The sequence below is a fragment of the Leptonotus elevatus genome, chromosome 11 (genome assembly GCF_054856555.1).
Source record: "Leptonotus elevatus isolate MCC_2025b chromosome 11, RoL_Lele_1.0, whole genome shotgun sequence".
NCBI lineage: Eukaryota > Metazoa > Chordata > Actinopteri > Syngnathiformes > Syngnathidae > Leptonotus > Leptonotus elevatus.
The window spans coordinates 11,450,958-11,475,181 of NC_141249.1; the positions used below are offsets into that span (position 1 = coordinate 11,450,958).

Here is a 24,224-nt window from a genome sequence, read left to right on the forward strand (position 1 = left end):
TAGCAATGCCTCTTATGTGGTGGCAATAATATACAATAAAATATGCATCAACAACAACAAAAAGACATCATTGACATTGTTGAATTGAAAAAAACAAACATGTAAAGCACGGACCTGATAACTAAAATGAGAAATAATTTCATCATTATTTGTTTGTATTTTACTCTTGATATGCAGGGGAGGGGTCAGGAGCCTCCCCTGCCTGCCCTGACCTGCAAGTCCCTGACGCACACACATACTCCCCTCAGTCATCTGTCTGACGGTCCTGCACACTTGGTCATGGCTCTGTGGACAGCAGCATCCTTCTTCCTGGCTTTCTTTTTGGTGAGTCCTCTGTGCAGGATTTGTTGAATCAGCACTTTTAATCGTGCTTAGGAGAGTAAATTAACGTGGGAAAAATTGCATATTTTTGCTAAGAAAATTTTGTTCCTGCAATATGATTTCATGGGCATACATAATACTTTATGAGTGTATGAAATATGTGCGTGACTGGGTTCGCTATTGGTGATAACTTTGAGGGGGAAATAAATACATTTGATCTTTTCAACATGACGGTATATGAGATGACATTTTAGCCCTTCAAGAACTTGCAATAGTAGTTTTCAAGCATCTAAAAAAAAAAAAAAGAAACAAGAATATAGGTAAGAACTTTTCTTTTTTCTTTTTGTAACCTAAAAAATAACTGAGATAATTTGGTTGCAAAAGTGCACACACCCTCTTATAACCGTGGATTTGGCTGTGTTCAAAAGTAACCAATCCCATTCAAACGCGTTAAATGGGAGTCAGCACGCCTGTCACCATTTTAAGTGCCTCGGGATGAGTTTTCTGCTCACTCGATGGAACAGTGTTTCCCCTAGCGGGTTCAAATCCCACTCATTGAAGATATGAATGGTTGTCTGGCACACACATTACAACCTTGTTACTTTTGTGTAAAATTGTGTGCAGGGCGTTGATTGCTGGCACGATCTGGACAACACAGAATACGACTGCTGGCCAAGCAACAATCCAAATGATTACAACATGATCAGCTGCGGGGGTATGTGTTATGTATTATCCATGCCTTGTTTTTCTTTTCTTTTTGTGTGCTTTATTACAGTATGTTACAGTTGCACTCAAAATATGTCATAAAATCTAGCCGTTTGTACAGCAGATGCATGTAAGTTGCAAATATTACATGTGGTGTGCCACAAGGGTCTATTCTGGGACCTTAAATATTTACACTATACCCTTATTAAATGTATGATATATGAATAAGAATTTTTTTTTGAGGATAGAGAGGGCCACTATGAATAGACGTGGCTTTTTTTTCACATGAATGTGTATTATCGAGTCAGGTCTGGAGATGTCTTGGGTGCAGCGCCCCCCGGAGAAAGTCACCAACGGGGAGGAATTCAACGTGTCGTACACCGTCACAGCCTCAGATTCCTTCTACGACTACGCCGTCAGCAACAAGATTTTCCGGTTCAGGTGAATGAGTTTCATAAACATTCGGAATCTTGAATGTCTGCCGTGCCCGGATTGCTCACATGCATGAACACACACGCACACACATGACATGCAGGTGCAAACCGGATGGATTTGGGGGTTTTCTCGATGGAATTATTGCAAATACTGTAACTTGTATGAATTAAAATGACTTCAGTGTAACATGGAGGTAATTGACATGGTGGGTCATACTTCTTAACATTATTATACTGTAAGTGTAAAAAGAAGTTAGCCATTGTAATATACATAAAAATAAATAACCAAATTAATTAATACCATTTTAATTTGTATTCAACATTCTGTATTTTAATACAATATGTGAAGGGATTAGTCTCACGGTTGTTTTTCCATATAGTATTTAATACAATGTATTCATTTAATTGAAAAAAATTGTGTATAAATGAATTATTAAAAAGTCTCATTGGCCGGTTAATAGTGTCCTATAATTTCTGTTTAGCAACAAACAGCAATCCACTCTTTTCATGTCTAGTCTAGCACGAGTCACGGTCTGAATCTGCGCAGGGGCGGTTTAGACTGAGTTTGGTATTTTCGCAGACACGCGCCGTTTGGAAGTTACTTTTTTTTTTTTTTTACATGAACACAGCCGACTTGATTTGCTGTCAATCCATGCGGCGCCTCTCATTCCTTTTAAAATCTGTGAGTGTGAGATGCAGTTCTTGACATAACCGAGATCACAGATCTACGCTGTGACCCCTCTCTCTAGCCTCGGGTGATTAAAAAAAAATAAGAATAAAGATGATCATAATAATGTTTTCATTAAGAGGGTCCAATGCACGCTGTTAAAATAAGATGACATTAACTAAAGATGTCCGAGGAGCGTTACACTACCTGCGCCAGTAGTTAGACATGATCCCAGCAGGTGAAAGTTTTTGTTGACTTTCAGCCACCAAATTGTCAACGAAAACGTCCTCAGTCTGCCCGTCCTCTCACCAGGTCGTAGAGCGGTCTGACTGTAGCTGAGTGATTGATTCTGCTCCTATGCATACTTCTTTCTGCATCTAGTGACGCTGCGGAGGCGAAACGATTCTGCCATGAGCACGAGTGTCCATCCAACTGGAACAACGCGAATGAACTCAATTGTTGCGTGCACCACGCCAACATCCACTCGTGTCCTCTGGGACTCATGGTCAGTGTCGCGCATGCACTCATTTAATATGAAAACTCCAGAATTCGTCAAATGCCGGCAGCAAAGTTACAAAATATTTATCAGAAAATGGATTTGAAAACGTTCAACGAGAGCGTTCTTGCTTTCCAGAAACAAGGCGGCATCTGTGGCCCTTGGATTCCCGATGATGGCAAAATAGTGACGCACACAGTGTCCAAAGCAGGCAAGATGAGCCAGAAATACTGGACGTCAAAGGTGAGCATAAGCATAATCTTATATATAATCAGAATAAATCTTTTGATTACGTTTGAAGATTGCCAGCCTGCAAATCTGCGTACTGTATAATTGACACCCATTGAAATGCACTGAGGGTGAAAAAGGAGAATTTTTTTTAACTCTAAAAAAGCATTTAAAAAAAGAAGATAAACATTCAATTAAATTAAGTAAATATATACAAATATAAATATATTTATATATTTGCATGCATTCGAAAAAATAATGAATATGCAAATCAGCGGTTGCTGATCCACGAGTATGGAAGAGTCCACTTTATTAATAAAAACTAGGCATGGAGGCACGAGTACTGATATAAGTATCGGGCTGATCGATACCCAGCCTTATTTCAAGGTATCAGTACTAATATCGGGCTCCCTCTTGTGGCCATTTTATGATAGCAAAATAGAAAATTGTCATTATTATCATGCAATTTGAAGGAAAAAAAGCTATAATGGGAGATATAGGTCTTTCTTTAAAATGATCTGTCATTGTTTTTGTGGGAGAAATTTAATGTATCAAAAAGTACTCGAGGTATCGGTACTTGGTATCAGTATTGAGTAGCAGTGTTGACCAAGTTACTCAAGATCAATAATATATTACTTATTGCTAATTACTTGCTTGAAAAAGTAATTATTTTACGTATTACTCCCTGCCAAAAGTAACTGGTTACTTATTACTTAAAGTTCCTTTTTTTCTCGTCGCCCTAAATAATTGCATGCTTTCTCCCTAAAAGTCTAACTTTGCATGTTCAACATAAGCAGTTGTTTTTCCTCCTCTTTTCTACCACTAACATTGTAAATGATCATGACTGATGAGTCCATCTAAGCCAATTCGTACGCCCATTTGAATTAAATGAACACAAAGGTTTCTTGAATTCATAAATTGCTGACTAAATGGAACCACATCTGGGCTTCAAATGAAAACAAATATTTTCTGTATCGTGTCGGAATGAAAATAATAACGATTACTTTTGAGAATAGCTAAATGTAATATTATTACTCAAAATTTGAAAGTAATTCATTACACTACATGTTACTGGGGGGGGAAGTAAGATTACTTTTAGTTACTAGATACTTTAGTTACTTTCCCAACACTGTTGAGTAGTCAAGAGTTGAGTAGTCGTACTGCTCTGGAAAAAAGTGGAATCGAGCATCCCTAATTGTGACAAGGACCCAATTTCCATGCAGGTGGTGCTGAGCCATGTGGGCGTCACTTCAGTTATTGCTCATATCAAAATCGGGCAAATGCACGCAGCATTGGAATCCAAAGTGCTTGTTGTCAGTGCTCAAGGTCAGTCTGCAATTTGTTCCTTAATATTTTTGCATCGTAGCCATGATTAGATAAAAGCATATTTAAAAAAATTTTTTTTTAAAGCATTCTCTACATTGTTACATGATAAAGTAGCAGGAACGCAAGGAATCAGTGGCCTTGCAATTGAATAGTTAACTTTTCAATAACAAAGACAATTCAGCTTGTTCATTTGTGTCTAAAATATACAATTCCGGCTGTTCTAGTGTGTGGAGATGACGTGTGTGAGCTGGAGGAGACCTGTCTCAACTGTCCTGCAGACTGCGGCATCTGCCCCATGTCCATGGCCATCAAAGTGTCCATCGGCCTCCCCGTCGCACTTTTCAGCGCCGGGTTCATCCTGACCATGGTGGTGAGTGTGTGTGCGTGCGTGCCTGAATGTGTGTATGTGAGATTTGCAAGGTCTTAATATTTGTCTTCATTCCTTTCCCTGCAGTGGCTTCAGTACCAGAAACAGAAGATGTTCTGGGATGAAAGCTGGATCATTGACTATAAGAATATAATATTTGGTAAAAAAAAAAAAACGCCATAAGATGAAAAAGTGCATGAAATGTTTCTATTTTGTAGTCAAAATCCATTCATCAACGACATCACAACACGTAGGCAGAGGAGAGGTGTCAACTGGTCAAGTGATGGATTCGATCCCTAGTGCGTACGCTTGCTTTGTACACAATTAACGTCTGATTATATGCTGCTGCAGGCGGTACGGACTTCGGCAGCACAAACAGCCCCCAGCATGTGAGGAGCACTTCAAATGTCAGTCAGTTGACCGACACGACCATATGCACCGGCGTCAACACCTTCTTCAAGCAGGGATTCATCCAGCCTGGCAGCTAGTAAGGCAATGAGAATATCACACAGTGTCGACCTCCACCAAGGATGAACAAGATGCTAATGATCCCATCCATCGTTCCATTTTTCGACACCGCTTATCATGTTGAGGGGAATCTTTCTCAAACGCATTCAATGGGAGTCAAACTTTGAGGCAAAAAAAAAATCAACTGAATTCTAACTTTTTGTAAGCGGAAAATGACGATGAAAGCATCGTCTCTCGCCCACGCACCTTCGAACTCGGCGGAGGTAATTCGATGTGGTTTGATTTCCTTTTAATGTGGTTTCAGAACAAAACAATTGAAAAAGCACCCCCAGAAGTAGACGCATTCAACACATCTGCCTCACAATTCTCAGGTTTAGGGGTTTTATATCCTGGGTTTTCTCCAGATAAATCGGCTTCCTCACACATTCAAAAAAAGATGCAAGTTAATTGAAGACTCCAAACTGTGTCTATAGGTCGACTGAAAACCAGTCCAGTGTTTACCCCTTGCCCAAATTCAATTGGGATAAGCGCCATCTTATATTCAACCCGAATGAGGATAAGCGGTATGGAAAATGGACTGATAGGAGACACCGAAGAAAACTGCACTCATACCTTTAAGTAATCCTAGTTTTGTTCCTTTTAGCGACGGCAGAACAGTTGCAGTCAAACATGTCCAAAAGAAAAACTTTGCTCTCTCTAAAAGTATCAGGAAGGAGGTGAAAGAGGTCAGGTGAGGGAAAACGTGAGAAATTCAGGGCCCTGTTTTCGTAGACAGCGCACGATGTGCTTGGCATAAAAGTGGCACACCTTTTTTTTGGTGCCGGGTCAAGTCTAGTTTAGTGTATTTGGGAATTTGGTAGACTCGTTTTTAGACCAGGTGAACGCATGTCTAAATTGTGGCGCAGGCGGTGTAACGCAGTGTTGGTGGAGTTGATCCAAAGTGCAGGCAGACAATTTCTTAGGTCTGACACAGATGGTCGCATGATCGGGGGTGGAAGGTGCTCTCCAAATGCAGCCAACTTTTCAAAACCTACAAAACCTGGATATCTTCTTGCTGTTCCTTATAAATGTACTTTGTGTGCTTCGATCTTCTGCATGGCTAAGTCCATTTCTGCTTTTGCAATGCCAAAGACTGTGTGCGCCTCTCATGCGCTAAATTTAAAAGGGAACGATTAGCCATTTTCATCGGCCGGGAATTAAGTTGACTATGTTCACTCCCACAATGGCGCAAATGAAACTTGACACTATGAAAACACCAAAAGAAATAAAACTCCACCCATTCTCACAGTTACACTGCACTTTGCGCTAGATTTGCATTGTACATGAAAATAGGGCCCTCGACTCTGAATTTTTTTCACACACAAAAGTAGTGCCGCGGTTCAGTCACTGAATCAGTCGTCATTTCCATTGTAGACAACTGGACCATCCAAATCTTTGCAAGTTCATCGGGGGCTCCATTGAGGTTCCGTATGTGAGCATCATCACAGAACACTGCCCCAAAGGAAGCCTGTCTGATATCCTACTCAACGACGATATCCCAATCAACTGGGGGTTTAGGTAAACGAAAGCTACATTAACTGTCTATGTCCTTAAAAAAAGAAACTTTACATGTTAATGTATCCAACAATTTAGCTCTCGATGCTACACAATATGTAATACGTTTTTTCAAAGACTCTCCTTTGCCACTGACATTGCCCGTGGGATGTCCTACCTGCACCAACACAAGATGTTTCATGGTCGACTTCACTCCAGGAACTGTGTTATTGATGATCGCTGGGTTTGCAAGATCTCTGGTAAAAAAAACAACAACATAAAAAAAAAAAAATACAGAGTACAATATAATAACTAATCTTATTTTCTTCCTGTCTAGATTACGGTCTTACACTCTACAGAAAGGAGGACTTTGATGCAGTCAGTAATGGGTTCCTTTGTGGCGACGTCAACCGCATCTACTGTGCTCCAGAGGTCCTCCTGGGAAGTAGCTCGACTATGACACCGGCAGCAGACGTCTACAGGTTACTCTTTCAATTTGAAAGCATCGTTACTTTATTATCAATGAGGGGGAAAAAATGTGGTTCGACTGTATTTCTCTTTTCTGTCCTTCCTCTCAGCTACGCCATGATCCTGGTTGAGATAGCCACTCGCTCTGACCTCATTTCGGTGAGTTTGGCAGATTCTTCTTCTTGCCTCTGGATTATGTGGCGTTGCTTTGATCTTGACTTTCTAATGAGCAGTTCCCTTGATGGTAACAGGACCAGGCGGAGGAAGTGAGGATGGACGTCATATGGCGCCCTCCTCTGCCCGAACTCAAAGCAGGAAAAAACGACGTGGACTGCCCCAGTCAAGAAGACTACTGTGAGGTGTGTTATCACTGTACGGCGTTCCCGAGCTATTTTGCGGTTCAGTTATTGGAGCTTCGTTCAAGCACTGTTTTTTTTCAGCTACGAGTTTCAGAAATAGTGGTAAAAGAATAGTCCAGAATTGCTTGAGTAATTCTGCAGCAAAACCATCAGGACCAGGAGCTTTATTGCTGGGTATTGATTTGATGGCTGCATGGAGTTCCTTGTTGTTTATTGGTGCTTCAAGCAAGTTGATTTGGTCTTGGGATAGTTTTGGAAAGATTTTATCATTTAAGAATGTATTAGAATCATTTTGATTAATAACTACAGGAAAGCATAATAGTTCTTAAAAATGCTGTTAATTTATTTTGGGGATCGTGTTGGTTTCCCTGCTGAGTTAATGATGTTAACAATTATTGCTTTCTTTGTTTTGTTTGCCTTTGCTTTAATTGTTACTATGTTTTACAAAAACTAAGACCATGAACGTTAGAACTCGGCACCCCCAAATTCCTCGTACCGTCATCGTTTGGAAATATGCTCCAAACTCGCTGCTTTACTCAGGACCGTTCGGAAACGCCAAACGCTGGTCAAATGTGCCGTTCGGTTTTTCAGAGTGCCCCAAAAACCGAACCCACTACAGGCAGTACAAGTTTTTGGTGGATTAATACGCCTTGTAAATTGTTGTTGCGCAAGCCGAAAGGTAGTTGCCATGACAATCTTCTCCTTGCATACTTCCAGCGGATGATGAAGAAGAAGACGTCTTTTACTGTACGCACTGTGCGCTTAACTCTTTGCAGCTTATCAAGAAGTGTTGGTCTCACAACCTGACCACAAGGCCCGCGTTTGAGCAGGTCAAGAAGATGCTGGACAAGATGAACCCACATAAAGTCAGCCCTGTGGACATGATGATGAGCCTGGTATATCCCTTCGAACACGTTGCCAAGGACATTCTAGCACTGCACAAAAAGTGGATTGCTGAATTGTAGATTGTTACAAAAATCCTAATAATCCCGCTGGACATTATGACATCAATGTTGATAAACTGCAGATGGAGAAGTACAGCAAACATCTGGAGGCCATCGTTGCTGAGAGAACACAGGACCTTCTTCAAGAGAAACAGAAGACCGATCGCTTGCTATACAGTAAGTGTTGCAGGTTAAATTGTCACATATGCTCATAGTAATAATATAGTAAGTCATTTATTTAATGTCAGATATGAATTGCCAACTGCCATTCCCTCCCTCTTTTTTCCATCTAAGATACTTGAGGCGCTAATTAGTTGAACCACCAGGCTTCGTGTCTTTATCGTTAAAGACGGACACACTTGATTTTGTTGCGCTCCACACTCTTCAAGTAACAACATCATTTATTCCTTCTGCAGGTATGCTACCAAAGCCGGTTGCCGATGACCTCCGCCAAGGCCGAACCACAGAGGCTCAGAGCTTCTCCAATGCTACAGTCTATTTCAGGTTGGTTCTAAATGTTTCAATTCACGGAGGCAGCTTACTGCAGCTACATTTGCCTCTTCACGACAGTGACATTGTGGGCTTCACCCAGCTGTCGGGGGCCAGCACACCCCACCAAGTTGTGGACTTCCTCAACCAGCTTTACACCACCTTTGATGACATCATTGACAATTATGACGTCTACAAAGTGGAGACCATTGGCGATGCGTGTAAGTGATGAATTATGGGTATGTTCTTTAGCGACAAAAGAAGAAAATAATATAGTATAGAATTGTACCTCTCGGGCATAATTAGTAGTGATGGCAAAATGAAGCTTCATGAAGCATTTGCGATATTTTTTGGCTCCTCCAGATGGCACTCATGATTCAAAGATGCAATGCAAATGTAATCCATTTTCATTGCACTTGCCTTTATCTTTAAACCAAGAGCACCATCTAGAGGAGTCAAAAATATCGCAAATGCTTCATGAAGCTTCATTTTGCCATCACTAATAATTAGCATGTCTTTTGGTGGTACTGAATTTCCTTTTCCATTCTTCTACTGTCTATAACAATGGCTCGCTGGTACAGACATGGTGGTCTCAGGAGTCCCACAAGAAAATGGCATAAATCATGCAGGGGAGATAGCCAGCATGGCCTTGGATCTGGTTAGTGTCTGCCACTCGTTTAAGATCCCCCACAAGCCCAACACGCAGCTGAAAATACGCGCAGGCATCCACTCAGGTACTTTTTACACTCAATGCCATTGCATACAAACGCGCTTGTACAAAAGTGTGTGGCTTATCGTGTGCCCTTCAGGACCTGTCGTGGCTGGTGTGGTCGGAACCAAAATGCCTCGTTACTGCCTATTCGGAGACACTGTCAACACAGCGTCACGGATGGAATCAACAAGTGAAGGTAAAGAAGGAAAGAAATCAATTGCACACAACTTTGCACAAATGCTATGCTTTTGATAATTGATCTAAATACAGCAAATATTGAGCTTATTTGCACAAATAGATGCATGTTTCTTTTTGTATCGTTTGGAAAGCATTGAAGATCCAAGTGAGTGGGGCCACAGCTGACCTGCTTCACACGTTGAGGGGATACCTTCTAACCTGCAGAGGGACACTAAATGTGAAGGTACTGCAGGTGCTTGAAATTCTGGAAAATGCTTGCACCCATCCATTATCTACAGTCCATATATCATCAAAATGTTCACAGAATCTGGAGAAATGCCTGCGCGTAAATGGCAAGGTCGAAACTCACCATTGACCTTCAATCCCTCTGGCAGCACTGCATTAAAAACTGCCATCATTGTGTTAAAGGAAGACAGAAAACCAATGTCAGTTAACTCAATTTGTCGCTATGTTTGAAAATGCAAGTTGATATTCTACCATACAAAGCTGAAAGCCATATATCAACATATGTACTGTATAATATATAACACCCAGAAACAAAATTGGCTTCTTTGAACCCAGAATCATCTGAGATGGACTGCCGCAAAGTGGAAAAGTGTGCTGTGGTCTGATAAGTCCACACACCAAAAAAAAAAAGGGTTTTGGGGGGGACGTCGTGTTAAGTTCAAAAGCAATCATCTGTGATCGTGGGGGGGGGGGGGGGGGGGGGGGTGTTAGTGCACCCAACATGGGTAATTTGCACATGTGTGAAAGGTACAAACAGTTTTTTGAGCAATATATTCTGCCATCCAAGCAATGTCTTTATGTCTTTTTCAGTTGATGGTTATTTGAGCATGACAATGGCATGTCACATTCTGCACATGTTACAACAGCATGACTTCATACTAGACTGGCCTGCCTGCAGTCCAAACCCGTCTCATATTGATAATACAGGGTGTCCTTCAAGTCTCTTTATAATTAATAATAATATATATATATATATATATATATATATATATATATATTACAAAGGCAGTTGATGAAATATCTTAACCAGATTTGTTTTATTTGAATTGGTGTTTATTAAAGTTTTTACTCACATTAAAATGTTGTGTTTCAGATACTGTGTTGATGGATGGGAAACTAATGTTGAGGCTATTCTACAGTGAACATGGCAATAAATCGAGTACCGTCTTGATGTGCTTCGTGCAAGTACAGAGGGCTATTAAATGAAGTAAAAAAAAAAAAACTTCAATAAACACTCATTCAAAAATAAATCTAATTAAAATATCTCCACAGCTACCTTTGTAAAGAGACTTTATGGACACTCTGTTTGTGGCACATTCATGTGCAAAAATGCAAAATAGGACAATGGAGACCCAGAATGTTGAGCAACTCAAGATGTACATCGAGCAAGATTGAGGAGAGAGAAAAAATCCTCATATAGTGTATTCAATCAATGTGCTGTGGATTGGAAAGGATTTGCAAATCATTGTATTCTGTTTTGATGTGTTTTACACAACGTACCAACTTCATTGGGGACTGGGGTTCGTATATCACAATAATCTGATATTTGAACTGGGGCGTGAAGACTCTTTATATCCACTGCATATGATATTGGTAGCCTGGGTGAAAGAAAATAACGGTAATTCTTCCCTTGAAAGAGATCATGCATGTTGGGTGTGTCTTTCCCATTGAATCATCTCCTACGCTTGTAACCTAAGAGCTTTGATAGGATGTTGATAGTGTGATCTTTGGAGGGTGAGGTTTCTGCCTCCATTCACTTTGATTTTTTTTTTTTAACTTGGGCGTGGCCTTTCCCCATCCCTTTCCCTCTCCTCCATTAAAACAATTGCTTCATTTAAAATTCACAGGACCACATGTTTTTCTTGCGGACCTCTCATTTCTCTGAACTTTTTTTTTTCCTTTCATATTTTCGATTTCAACAGGGCAAAGGTGAGATGAAAACATGGTGGCTGGAGGCCAAGCGAAACGAGTTCACGGATCCGCTGCTCAGAACGTCGGAGGTCACAGGAGGTCCCGTGCCAGTTAGTGACTGAAGCTGGCTAATAATATGTCCAAGATGTGAACCACGTGGAGTGACTGATTACATGTTGTCTTGTGCAATTCCTCTGTTGCATGGAAGTCACCATAGTTGTAAGGGTTGAGCTTTGTTGTCAGTGTCAAACTTCCTAATGACAATGTCAAGTGACATTCTACTATTTTTTATTTAATTTCTCTATTGTCTGTGGTTTCCCTTACATGCAGCAACTGCCTCAAGATTAGATACTACTTTACAGAGATATAATACGAGAACTGTAACACACTTAGAGATTGAACAATATGTTCATTAATGTGGCTCAAATTTTGCACTGCATCATACATACATCATTTAATGATGAGAGTAAAATATGATGATGTTAGTCATTCATCATCAGTAATGCAGAATATTTGATACAGAGCTCATTAGATTGTACTGTACAATCCTGTGAATGTGATTCACACATTTTTACAATGTGTATAGTTGTTATATTTTTTTGACATTTGTTCTCGTAACAGCATATCAATTCATTCATACTTAATTGGAGGTTCAAAGATGATACTCTATTACAAAAGTCAATTTCGACATATGGTGTCCTGCTTTTGTGCAGTGTAATGGAATACTGAACTTCAGTCCTCAATTACGACGGAGCGCAGCGATAGAATAAATTGTTACGTAACAGGTTTTTCATTTGATTATGATTTATTTATTTTACATTTACAGGCTAGTGGTGTTTTCCCCACACAAATATGTACTGTAGTCATGACTAGTGACAGATTTACGTACTTATTCAGTTGCTCCGTCCTAACCATGTAGTAGCTCATGATTAATTAATGAATATCGGCTCATTTTCAACTTTGCTTAATGTATTTGATCATACGCCATCTTAAACAACGTACGTCAATTACTTCATTAATTTATACACACTCAAATAAAATAGAAACGCTAGTTTTAATAATAGCCGTATCAAAGAGCGCTAAATCCAGAAGCCAATCCGAAGAGTTGTTGTACGTTGCTAGGCAACATGACAGCAAATCAGCGTGTGTTATCGCTTTGTGTGCTCTAATTTGGAGATAACTAGACTTGAGAGCTACTGCAGTCACAGTGGAGTGGAGAGCGGGGAGGGTGACAAAAATGACATTTCGTAAGTATGTCAGACAGGTTTTTATTTGTTTTCTTGTGTTTAAAAGATTAATTATAAACGCCTGTTATAATTGATGACGAACTGCGCTGATAATAAGACGTCGTTCAGGGGAGATGGATCGTACTACCCGAGGCGACACCTGCTTGCACCACCAGATTCAAATTGCCCTTTTTGCGCTGCTTAAAAGTTGTAAATAACGCAATTTATGACGATTGCGCTCAGATGTGATGTTACCTCATGATTGTTCCCTCATTGTATTAAAGCACGTCATTGTCATGACACACTCTTATTCAAATGAATGCATTGTGCGTTGCATTTGTTACCGTCATCGTAGTTTCTTTACCTGTTCGCTGTTGTAATTCAAGTAAACGCCTCTCAGTTGACCTTAAAGGTAAATTCAAAATCTCTACATTTCGTTGCTGCTTCGATTTTTGTGTTATTCTCACATGTAGCTATAATACTTTGAAATTGACTAATTCAACGATAAAGCCTTTGAGATTGTGAATTATAATGTGGATTACTGTGGAGACTATCCATCAAAGAGATGTTTTTACAAAAATGGCCACCTGACAAACACAATTCGCATATAAATGCAGCTTTAGTGAGTGGGGATTATTGAGTGTGTTGTTGTGCAAATAAATCACCACACTGCCTGTCTGGGATTAGCCTCATCGGCTAAGCAAAAGAGCATTGAGATAAGATGTTCCCAACCTGTGAAATTGCTAAATCGTCAGACTGCAGTGACCTCAGAAAACAATAACCCAAATGAGCCGTTTCAATCAATTGCAAAATGATGTAGCGGATAAATTCATTTATTTCAGTATAATAAAAAAATTAAAAAAGTGAAACTCATATCGATTTATTGAACACATGCTTGCAGAAGGCCATCGTTTTGATTATTATTTATGTAATGTAATTGGGGTTTTACTTTATCCCACCTGACCTCCAGACGCGGTGCTTCAATCACTGGATGATCACTCTTGTGCTCATTGTGAATTAGCTGTAAATTACTATCAAAAAAGAAAAACAAAATCAGTATTTTACTTTACTCTGTGTGTCGTGACTGTTAATATAACCCTATCCGAGTTTTTGAATTAAACTAATGAAATACAGTTTTCAACCATATTCTAATGAATTGCGATGCTGCTATATAACTGGGGTGAACGGTAGTGATGGGAAAATGAAGCTTCATGAAGCACTTGCGATACTTTTTGACTCCTCAAGATGGCACTCATGATTCAAAGATGCAATGCAAATGTAATCCATTTTCATTGCACTTGCCTTTATCTTTAAACCAAGAGCACCATCTAGAGGAGTCAAAAAATATCGCAAATGCTTCATGAAGCTTCATTTTGCCATCACTAGTGAACGGACTTCCTCAAGTCATTAGAATTGTAGTGTGCTGGTTGACAACCTTATGAAATCATCTTTAATAATCTGTCTTTAGCTTCATACCAGTAAAAAGAAATGCAATTCAAAAGGCTTGTTAAGTTCTTCCTTGACTGTCATCTTTAATTTAGACTACACTGTTGGCGCTGGTAATAATAACCTCTATTTCAGGTGCTCGCTGCATAGGAGCATATTGGAACACGAGACGTGTGCAAGTGTATATGTAGTGGATTTTCAAAACGCTCCACTTCAACCATGCCGGAGTCGTCCTCAAGTGAGTTACAGGCTAAAACATTGTAAGGGTATATATATATATATAGAGAGAGAGAGAGAGAAAGAGAAAATGAAAGCAAATGCTGATATTAAAACAAGCCGATTTCCGATATTTTCGCCCATAATTCTTATAAGACACTTATTGCCACACTTTAATCGGCCTGCTGATAAATTGTGTGTTTTATTGTGGATCAGTCACATAGATACTATCAACCTCTTTCTTGTGCTCTTGTCAAGACACAAGTCAATTATAGGCTGTTGGTCTATTCATAGCACGTGTGTGTGTGTGTGTGTGTGTGTGTGTGTGTGTGTGTGTGTGTGTGTGTGTGTGTGTGTGTGTGTGTGGGGGGGGGGGTGTGTGTGTGTGTGTGTGGGGGGGGGGTGTGTGTGTGTGTGTGTGTGTGTGTGTGTGTGTGTGTGTGTGCCAGCAAGTAACCTCAATTGCTTTTACAATGGAATTTGCGGAAGAAATAAAATCCGTTCTGTAATGCTGGAAAACCACTCTTTTGTTCAGATTTCCAATCAGTTTCCAAATTTCTCGTAGGAACCAATCATTTCCAAAAGGAAACTTGCTGTTTTAAAACCTTTATTATTTGAAGTAGCAACATGAGAAGATTTCCCAAAAATGACAAGCTGTCAAAAAGCGCAGTCTGGTTGGTCTGGTGTCGGGCAACTCGGGCCAAATGAATTTTACAGCTGCTGACCCAATCGTGTCAGTACAAATTTCATAAAATAAATACAATGAAATCCCTACGTTCTTGCGTTCTGAATATTCATTATTCAGTATTTTGAGTTGTGTCCACTTTACCACACAGAACACATTTTTTGTGCGTCAGGTTAAATCCTATAATTGATTGCTTTTGAACGATATATATATATATATATGTATTTTATACTGCAAAAAACAACATGCAACAAAAATAACTACACTGAAGTAATATTTTCTTAAAGGTTCAAGTAATAAAGGTATAAAGGCACTAAATGAGAATTAAGAAGAGGATGCTAAATTAGCAAACTTTTCCGCCTATGCCTTCTAATGTGGGTGGTGCATAGCGTCAAAAGTCTGAAGATCATTTGGAGGATTTGCCTTGAAAAAAGCAGTAAGAGGGCCCAATCGTTGCTGCTCGTAGCTTTCCTTATTGTGTTGTTATTATTCCCTGAAATATCAGTCACTTCCTTTACATGCGTGCTAATCAGACATTGTTTCGTCAGATGTCAAGGACGTTTGCAGCAGCCCTGTCATATGTCAAACACCGCCCCAACTGGGGCACTTGGACCAGCAGACGCTGCCTCTGCACTGGAAGTCCTACATGCTCATCAACTTCTGCACTGAGGACAACGTGCCAGAATGCGTGACGCATATCAATCAGGTTGGTGACCTCTGATCGCACGGCACTGACTCTCCAAATAACTCAACACACAGCCAAAGCAGCTGGCAACAAAAGTGAGTAGACCCCTAAGTGAAATTGTCAAACTGGACCCAATTATTTTCCGTCTCCCGTGAATCACAAGTACAACTGAAGGATCTGAATTTTAAAAAAAGAATTGTTGCTCCACAAACAAATTTAGTGCACATGCTCACAATGCAGTATTAAAACGATTCCCTAAAAATGGCAACAACAAAAAAAAGAAATGTTTTGGCTCCCCTCTTCATGGACAGGAGATGTTATCACTTGGACTTCCACCAGTTTGGACGCAGTCGGTCAGCAGCTCGGACGTGAACGTGATCTCGGTACTCAACTGCATGTACGAGCTGGTTCAGCTACACCGCCGAGGCCTCCAAACCCTTGAGAACATGGAGATGGAGAAGTTGAAATCCAGCAACAATGTGGACTCACTGCAGCTAACCAGCGCGCGATTAAAGGTGACACCAACACCTGCTAAATACCGTAAAGTCGTACTTTTACCCTCAGCTTCGACCACTGCGGCTTAAAAAATGATGTCACTATCTTTTAAAAAAATATTTTTTTAGCTTTGTTCTAACTCATTCAAGTTCAGCCTTTTTACAGCATTTTGACTGATTTTGAGGGCCGACAGAATATTGTGATTATTTAGACGCCGAAGCTACTAAATGAAAGAATAGCATATCAAGCAGAACAATGACTTCAATGCATTTATTTTTGCTTTCGTAACACCGTCAGCATCTCAACTGTGGGTAAGTGGGTTCATGCTATAAAAGCAGCTAAAATTACATTGGCAGTTGTAAACCAAACGGGGGGTTTTAAATCTAAAACGGTGCACCGCTGCCCTCTGCTGGCGGCTTGGCTCATTAGCATTCCCCAACGCTTGCAAAAGAAAAAATAAATTCTATGCACTAATCTAAATACTGTATTCTGGTTAATATTGCGTTAGCGCAATGTTAGTTAAGCATCAAAATCCAGCAGTTTTTATCAATATCTGCCATTTTGCCACTTGCTATTGAGTGAAAATGACATCACAGTTGCTCAGGTCACAGGAAACCAATCCCAGCTCAGTTTCAGAAAACAGGTGAGCTGTGATTGTCCGTTGCCTGAGCCCTGAGCAACTATGATGTCATCTTCAGTCGACAGCAAGTGGCAAAATGTCTGCCTGCTGAGATGGATAAAAACTGCTGCATAACTCATATTCCACAAATGTAATATTGATCAGAATGTCATGTTTAGACTAGTGAGGTCACATATAACATATTATTGTCAAAAAAATGTTTAAGGTTGACTTCCTCTTTTAAGTGGAACAGCATCAGACTTCGCCACACCTCCCAATGAAAAAAGGTATTAAACGGCAAAACCCGTCATTGGCATTGACTGTTTTGATTTTAATGAATGACTTAAATTGTAATTAACTAAATCACCGACATTGTATTTATATTTTAAGAAGTTTTGGAATGATATCAAATATATAAGTGTTAACTTGATGTTTCTAAATGGAAATCGCACACGTCTGCTGAAACGCACGCCGTCGTAATGCCAAAAACATGCCACTGTGCTGTATTGTATCATGTTGGAATTTACATAACTGTTATTAATTAATTCAATTCTCTCTTGGTGCTATAGGAGCAGCTTGAACTTGCCAAAAGAGAGAACGTGGCACTTTGTGAGCGCGAACGACAGCTCCAGATGAAAGTGAAGAGTCTGCAGAACTGCCTGAAAAACGAAAAGGAAGAGGTGCTCATGTACACTCCCTTACATACTCTATTTGCTATTAATTATGCGTCAGCAAATGGAAAGTCCTGATTGTTGTGAATGATCTCATCACGACAGGTCAACATATCTCTTGTCAGTCGTATGACCCCCGATATAGAGACTACTTCCGGCTTCTTCTTTTTTCCAGATTCACAAGCTGCAGAACATCATCTCCAGCCGGGCCAGCCAGTACAATCACGAGATGAAGAGGAAAGAGAGAGAGTTTAACAAGCTGAAAGAGAGACTGAATCAGCTCCTGGTCGACAAGAAAGAGAAGAGGCTTGGTTCGATTTCCTGATTTGCACCATCATTGTATGACTCACTAATGTAAGCAGAAAAACGAATTCCTGTTGCTTTTTAGCTATGGACGTGTCAAACCAACTCGGAAGAGCAGATGGCAAGAGAAGCCTCTGGAAGACGGAGAAGACGGAAGCAAAGTAAGTCGAGCACAAAAACGGTAAAAACATTTCTCTTGCACTCTATGAATTGGGTGTTTCGCTGCAGGCACGAGGGGGAGATGTATAAAACTCTGCTAAGGGACTACGAGAACCGGCAGAGGGGTCTACTGCTAGAAAATGCTGAGTTGAGAAAAGTTTTGAAGCAGATGAAAAACGAGATGGTGGTCATTCTCAGTTCCAGGAAGCCGAATGTCAAAGGAGACAAACAGGACGATGGTGCTGTACAAGTAGGTGGAACACAATCAATTGATAGTACAGTATACGGTATATCGGAGTTTTGTTGGGTTTTACAGTATACAGTGCTTGCTATCATGCCCTTGGATGCGGGAAAGGAGAGAGACAGACACCAATAACCGGCGACCCCACAAGGCCCCACCCCTGAAGTCACATATGTAACACTACAAGACATACAGAGCTTATTTCAAGGATGGGTTACTTACTGTATATGCTGGAGGGGGCCACGATTTTTCATCGGTGCTCCTGTGTAGGGCCACACACTTCCTAACCAGATGTGTGACAAAAGTGCTATTTTAGATATGGACAAAATTAACTCGTTCACTGCCATTGACGACTATAGACGTCAACAATTCATGTGAACTATTTCTATTAGTTTTAACAATTTTTCATTTCATGTAATTTTTTATGAAAAACTTTTTTTTTTAATTGTACATTAATAACAGATATACAATTATCATGCGATTAATTATGATTAAACACCCCTTATTATATATATTTTTTAAATTAGGCCTGTCAGATGATTACATTTTTTTATTGTAATTAATCACATTATTTCACTAATTAACTAACGATTAATCAATTAATTAATTAATTTTATATCTGTTCTAAAGTTACAATATTTTTTTTCTAGGTTTTCATACTCTTGTTAGCAAAAGTGGGATTTTTTTAAACTAATAGAAATAGTTAAAATGAATTTTTGACGTCTATAGCTGTCAATGGCCATTTTTTTCAATGCATGTATAAGATCCACTATCCTAACCCGACAACAATACAACCACATGCTGTATTTGTTTTTCAAGTGCAAAGGGCTCTTGCATTAAAATTACCTTTCAAGGAGGGCACAAAACTGCTGAACAAGAAACCAACATTAAGTACAAGAACAAATGTTGTCGATTTTTTTCCACAAAAACCAACTCAATCAAAATGTTTAAGCACCACTAAGACATGTCTGCCATCTAGTGGTGATTGTAGACATTGCAAGTTAAAACTGCAGTCGATTCTTACATCTTCACAGTTTGACTCCTGCATATTTGCATAATTCCTGATTTAAAAAAATAAATAAAAAATCAGTATGTATGTATTTTTCCCAGTTATTCTGTAATATTTTTTCACATATTTTTTAAAGAATATTTGGGGGTTGTTAAAAAAAAGAAGAAAAAACTTTATTTCAATTTCAACTTTCTATTTTTGGGGGGAGGGGGGGGGGGGGTTATGGGGCCACTTGCCCATCCCCGACTTATATCATATCACTGATGTCGGGCGTAAACCTTGCAACTCCAAATCCATCATCTTTCGGGACCCCCCCCCCCCCCAAGAAAAAAACAGCACGTTTGTTGACATTTCATTGTAAACAAGAGCTAGCCATTTTCAACACTTTTATATTGGTCAATAATTTTTAATAATAACATCCATTTAAGTACTGTCCAATAGTATCCAATAGTGGAAAAAAATCTACATTCATCAAATTTTGGCATAGGAGGTTTCGGCCCGACGCCAGCAAATAAACAATAGTTTTGTTATGCTTGTGTGTGTCTTAATAAGTTTAATGTGAGTGACAGAGCTAAAACGATGAAGCAATGTTTTTTATTGTGTATGGGTCTGGAATGTATCCCCGCAATAAACTGGGGTTCACTGTATAAAAACCCGGAAGCTGAACTGATAGAAGGAGGTTTATTTATTTATTTATTTATTTTGGGTACAGGTGGGCTCTGATGAGGAGGAAGAAGAAGACATTGATTCCTCTAAGGAGAGCATGGAGCTGCTGAGTGTTCACACTCAGGAGAAGCTGACCAACGGTGTTCGACGTCAGTGGAGAAGACTGAAGAACCACGTTGAGAGACTGGACAGCCGAGGTGAGGAAATGGACGGATGGAATGATTTCATTCCTGTAGAATGTTGAGGAAATTTAAAAGGACAGAAGTATTGGGACACCTGACATACAGGGAGTGAACATATGAAGTTGCTCCCTCCTTTGCAGATCTATTCTATTCCAAGCATGCTGAACATCTTTTGTTTGTCGTTGACTTGGACAGAGAGCGAAGACACTGATAACGTTCCCCAAGAAAAGTCCAAAGAAATGCGCAAACTCAAGCTGGAGGTTCGGCAGTGTAAAGACTACATTGAGAAACAGCAAGACCTCCTGCAGGTAAGAAACGACATTTCTTCACCCTGGTTGGTGGCCAGGTGGGTGGTGTCTGGTCGGTGCTGGATTTCACTTCCCTTTCTTTTCTTTGGTCCTTCCTCGGGTCTCCTGACGGCGGTGTTCGGTAGGGATGGCAAAATGAAGCTTCATGAAGCACTTGTAATATTTTTTGACTCCTCTAGATGCCACTCTTGGTTGAAAGATGCAGTGGAAATGTAATCAATTTCCTTTGCACTAGCCTTTATATTTAAATCAAGAGCACCATCTAGGGGAGTCAAAAAATATTACAAGTGCTTCATGAAGCTTCATTTTGCCATCACTAGTGTTCGGTTTAGGTGAACGGTATGGGATTTTTTAATAGGTTTTTGGTGAACTAACGAATACACTCACACACGCATATACACATACTCACCCACATACAAAATAAAAAAAATAAAAAAAGAGCAATGATGATGACATTACCGAATGAACAATACTGATCTCTTAAAAAAAGGAGAAAAAAAAAAGAAACAACATTTCTTGGTATGCGTGTTGCAGTGTTGACAAATACTGTCTGTATGGTCTTTTCCGCCTTACCTCTGGTAGCAGAAGCTGAGCGCTCAGTGCGAGGAGGAGACGACCGCCACGCTGGCCGACTGCCACTCGTTCCAGGAGGGTCGTCTGCGAGACGAGTGGAAGAACTTGGAGGACCAGAGGAAGAGCTTTGAGAGGGAGAGGAGGAACTTCACAGAGGCAGCGATTCGACTGAGTCAAGAGGTGATTGCGAGAAAGCATCCACGAGGAGCCGCCAATGTGCCAACGCTGATGTCGGATTTTGCTATCCTGTCGCAGAGGAAGACCTTTGAGGAAGATCGCGCGACGTGGCTCAAACACCAGTTTTTAAACTCGAACCCTGCAGTAGCCGAAACCCAGCCCAGTCGAGCATCGCTTCCAGAAAGGCCCGTCAGCTCCCCCGTCTGTGGACGCGCAACGAGCGTATCGTCGTCCACGTCAGACCTGCTTCACGCGTTAAGCCTCATCTGCGAAAACGGGTACGTTTGTACACGATATGTGTCGGGACGCTGATTTTAAGGGTGGCTGCAGAATCTCTTTAACTCATTCACTGCCTTTGACGGCTATAGACGTCGAAAATTCATTTGAACTATTTCTATTGGTTTAACATTTTTTCCACTTTTGTTAACAAGAGTATGAAAACCTAGAAAGAAAGAAAAAATTGTACATCTAGAACAGATATCAAATTTATGATTAATCGGGAGTTACTATTGAAGTCATGCGATTAATTACATAATAAAATTTTAATTGCCTGATGCGATAAAAAAAAAGATTATTCAAAATTAGGAGCGTCAGGCGATCACATTTTTAATCGTAATTAATTGCATGACTTCATGAGTTTTTAATCACAAATCTGTTCTAAAAGTATAATTAAAAAAATGTAGGTTATCATACTCTTGTTAACAAAAGGGTAAGACATTTTTAAACTAATAGAAATAGTTAAAATGAATATTTGACGTCTATAACCGTCAATGGCAGTGAAAATTCGGTAGTGTAAAATTTAGTTAAAAATCTAGTGTTAATTATTTTTGAGTTACTGGGTGTTGATTTGGGAGTTATTTGATCACTCAAAATGAAGAAAAAGCTCTACGGGTGGTGTTATTTGAGCGAGTCGAACCTTTTCTCTCCTTTCTCATTTTCCGTGAGTCGAGCGGGAACTAGACCTACAAGAAATAATTTTGCGGCAACAAACATGTACTATCTCGTGGCGTACTTGTTAGTGTTGTTGCCCCCCCCCCCCCCCATGTGCTAGGTACTAGGTTCGAGTTCCACTCTCTCCATTTGGGTTGGAAGCTACAAATTTGTCAAGAAGTAAAACTAAAACTGAGAAATTAGCACAAAAAGGAATAAAAATAACACTTAGTGTTTGAAAGTGACAACAAAACTGTGATAAATGAATATAAAAAAAAAGAAGAAAGGAAATAACACTCTTAAGTGTTAAAAAATAACACTGATAATGTGAAAAGAAAAGTAAAAAAGTTCACGTTGATGTGTCTAATAACACTATGGGTGTTGTAATTTCACTCTACCAATGAGTTGAATTTTTACACTTTTCGAAGTGCAAATTTAACTCGGAACTGGTGACAACTATATAAACTCAGGGAACGTGTTACATTTAACACTATGGGAGTTAAATGTACACTTCTGATTTTAGTGTGGGCGGCTTGTGTGACTTTCAGCTCGATGAAACCAAAGAGGAGTGAAGATGCAGGGGACGCCAGCTCCTTGGCAACGCAGCATAAATGGTGGATCAGCGGCGGCGATCACAGCAGCCTCACGCACACACGCGACAACGGCGCAATCTGAAGTTAGCAATAAGGACCAGTGAGAATGTCCAAGCACTCAATCGGGTGTTTTCGACGTCGATTTAGCAGAGACAGCTTTTCTCTTGTACTGTTGCGTTTATATTAAAGCTCAGACTCCAAAGAGGAGGGGCAGAGCTAGAAGTGTCAAGACTAACAAGTGGAAGTTGAGTGGAAAATAGAAATAATATTGATTGTTTTATGTTGTATTTAGTCCAATTAAGGATGAGACACACATTAGACTTGTGGATATGAATGTTAACTTTTTTTTTTTTTTTACCTTTAAGGGCTGAGACTAGTCTAGTGTTCACACTTGAAATGTGAATTTTTCTATGAATGCAATACATTTTTTGCAATACTTCTGTGTGAAATGTATTCTATACTCCTGTTCAAATACAGCCCTATGGACGTCAGTTTTGCGCTAGGGGAGAGTAGATAAAATAAAGCATGTCATTTATGTGGTGGCTGGCTTACCCCAAATTTTCGGTGTGATTAATTTATTTTCTGTACCTCATGTTTGCCCCATCCACAAATAAAGCGCAAAAACCTTTTAAGTATGAACTGTCGGGATGTTTGGTGTGTAAAACCATGGAGGCGATAAGATGGGCTGCGGTTCTTGGCCGTCCATGCCTGACAGATATTGTTATGAAATGTGTCAAACAAAATTATTTTGTATGCACAAATTCAAGGTTCAAAGCTTTAAGAGCAAGTTTTTTAAGATAGACTTTTTTGTGCCTAGTATACACAAAAGATTCCACTGCATTTTGTGACATTCAATAGCTTCTGTATTTGTTTGTTAGACATTTTTAAAGAAAATGTTCTTTTGCCAAATAAATGAAAAGCACATTTAAAGTCTCATGTCTCCCCAGACTGTCTCATGAATTCAGTTTTAGCCTGATTATACAAGACGTCATTGATTTCAGTAAGACTCAACAAGTACCTATCCGAACCACAAACCACGACCATATGAATCGAACGGTTGATTTTGTGAGCTGTCGTCAGCTGCTGAGGTAATGGTGGATGAAATGTACCCTGAAACTGAAAATCATAATTTGAGTAAATACATTTCTTGTGGAGCTAAACTATTCAAGCATCAAAACAATGTCTTAATTTGCATCAGTCACATATTGTAATGGTCGATCATCTGCAATTGGCTGGATCTCAGTTCAGAGTGTACAATTTACGCCGCATCTTTGTCAAAATCAGCAGAAGCAGGGACATGATCCAGCTCACTCGTGACCCTAATGAGGAAAGGTGCTATAGGAAATGTATATTGGATGTTACAGATAATATGTCATATGTGGCACCTCTTTTATTTGTTGAGCCATTT

At 39.8% G+C, this 24,224-nt stretch overlaps 2 protein-coding genes across 4 annotated transcripts; both read left to right on the forward strand.

Annotated features, from left to right (window-relative positions):
* The first annotated feature begins 279 nt into the window (after positions 1-279).
* On the forward strand, positions 280-11,789 carry LOC147165798 (atrial natriuretic peptide receptor 2-like). Its single transcript, XM_086089796.1, has 23 exons — positions 280-324; positions 946-1,036; positions 1,335-1,467; positions 2,509-2,632; positions 2,762-2,866; positions 4,075-4,177; positions 4,402-4,547; positions 4,632-4,704; positions 4,896-5,031; positions 5,656-5,742; positions 6,426-6,569; positions 6,684-6,805; positions 6,883-7,027; positions 7,124-7,172; positions 7,265-7,372; positions 8,149-8,268; positions 8,400-8,493; positions 8,733-8,820; positions 8,887-9,026; positions 9,387-9,539; positions 9,615-9,713; positions 9,847-9,938; positions 11,644-11,789. Exons 1-23 carry the CDS (start codon positions 280-282, stop codon positions 11,752-11,754), a joined length of 2,508 nt encoding a protein of 835 aa, XP_085945922.1. The 3' UTR covers positions 11,755-11,789.
* A 1,015-nt stretch (positions 11,790-12,804) lies between these two features.
* Positions 12,805-23,749, forward strand: LOC147165799 (afadin- and alpha-actinin-binding protein-like). Of its 3 annotated transcripts, none has more exons than XM_086089799.1 (13): positions 12,805-12,879; positions 14,440-14,542; positions 15,754-15,911; positions 16,202-16,405; positions 17,574-17,684; positions 17,851-17,986; positions 18,064-18,139; positions 18,207-18,387; positions 20,100-20,250; positions 20,431-20,543; positions 21,129-21,296; positions 21,372-21,571; positions 22,772-23,749. In XM_086089799.1, the coding sequence occupies exons 2-13, from the start codon at positions 14,524-14,526 to the stop codon at positions 22,896-22,898; spliced, it is 1,644 nt and encodes a 547-aa protein (XP_085945925.1). In that variant the 5' UTR covers positions 12,805-12,879; positions 14,440-14,523; the 3' UTR covers positions 22,899-23,749. The 3 variants fall into 3 exon arrangements, with proteins under 3 accessions (XP_085945925.1, XP_085945923.1, XP_085945924.1); XM_086089797.1 differs by having other exon boundaries at positions 12,806-12,879; positions 21,126-21,296; XM_086089798.1 differs by having other exon boundaries at positions 12,834-12,883; positions 21,126-21,296.
* The last annotated feature ends 475 nt before the right edge of the window (positions 23,750-24,224 follow it).

Excerpts from the sequence above, each read along its gene's own strand:
- LOC147165798 (XM_086089796.1), top strand. The coding sequence starts at position 280 with ATGGCTCTGTGGACAGCAGCATCCTTCTTCCTGGCTTTCTTTTTG. Across the intron at positions 7,028-7,123 it reads CCGGCAGCAGACGTCTACAG|CTACGCCATGATCCTGGTTG; the intron begins GTTACTCTTTCA and ends CCTTCCTCTCAG. Across the intron at positions 7,173-7,264 it reads CTCGCTCTGACCTCATTTCG|GACCAGGCGGAGGAAGTGAG; the intron begins GTGAGTTTGGCA and ends TGATGGTAACAG.
- LOC147165799 (XM_086089797.1), top strand. Across the intron at positions 21,297-21,371 it reads CGATTCGACTGAGTCAAGAG|AGGAAGACCTTTGAGGAAGA; the intron begins GTGATTGCGAGA and ends ATCCTGTCGCAG. Across the intron at positions 21,572-22,771 it reads AGCCTCATCTGCGAAAACGG|CTCGATGAAACCAAAGAGGA; the intron begins GTACGTTTGTAC and ends TGTGACTTTCAG.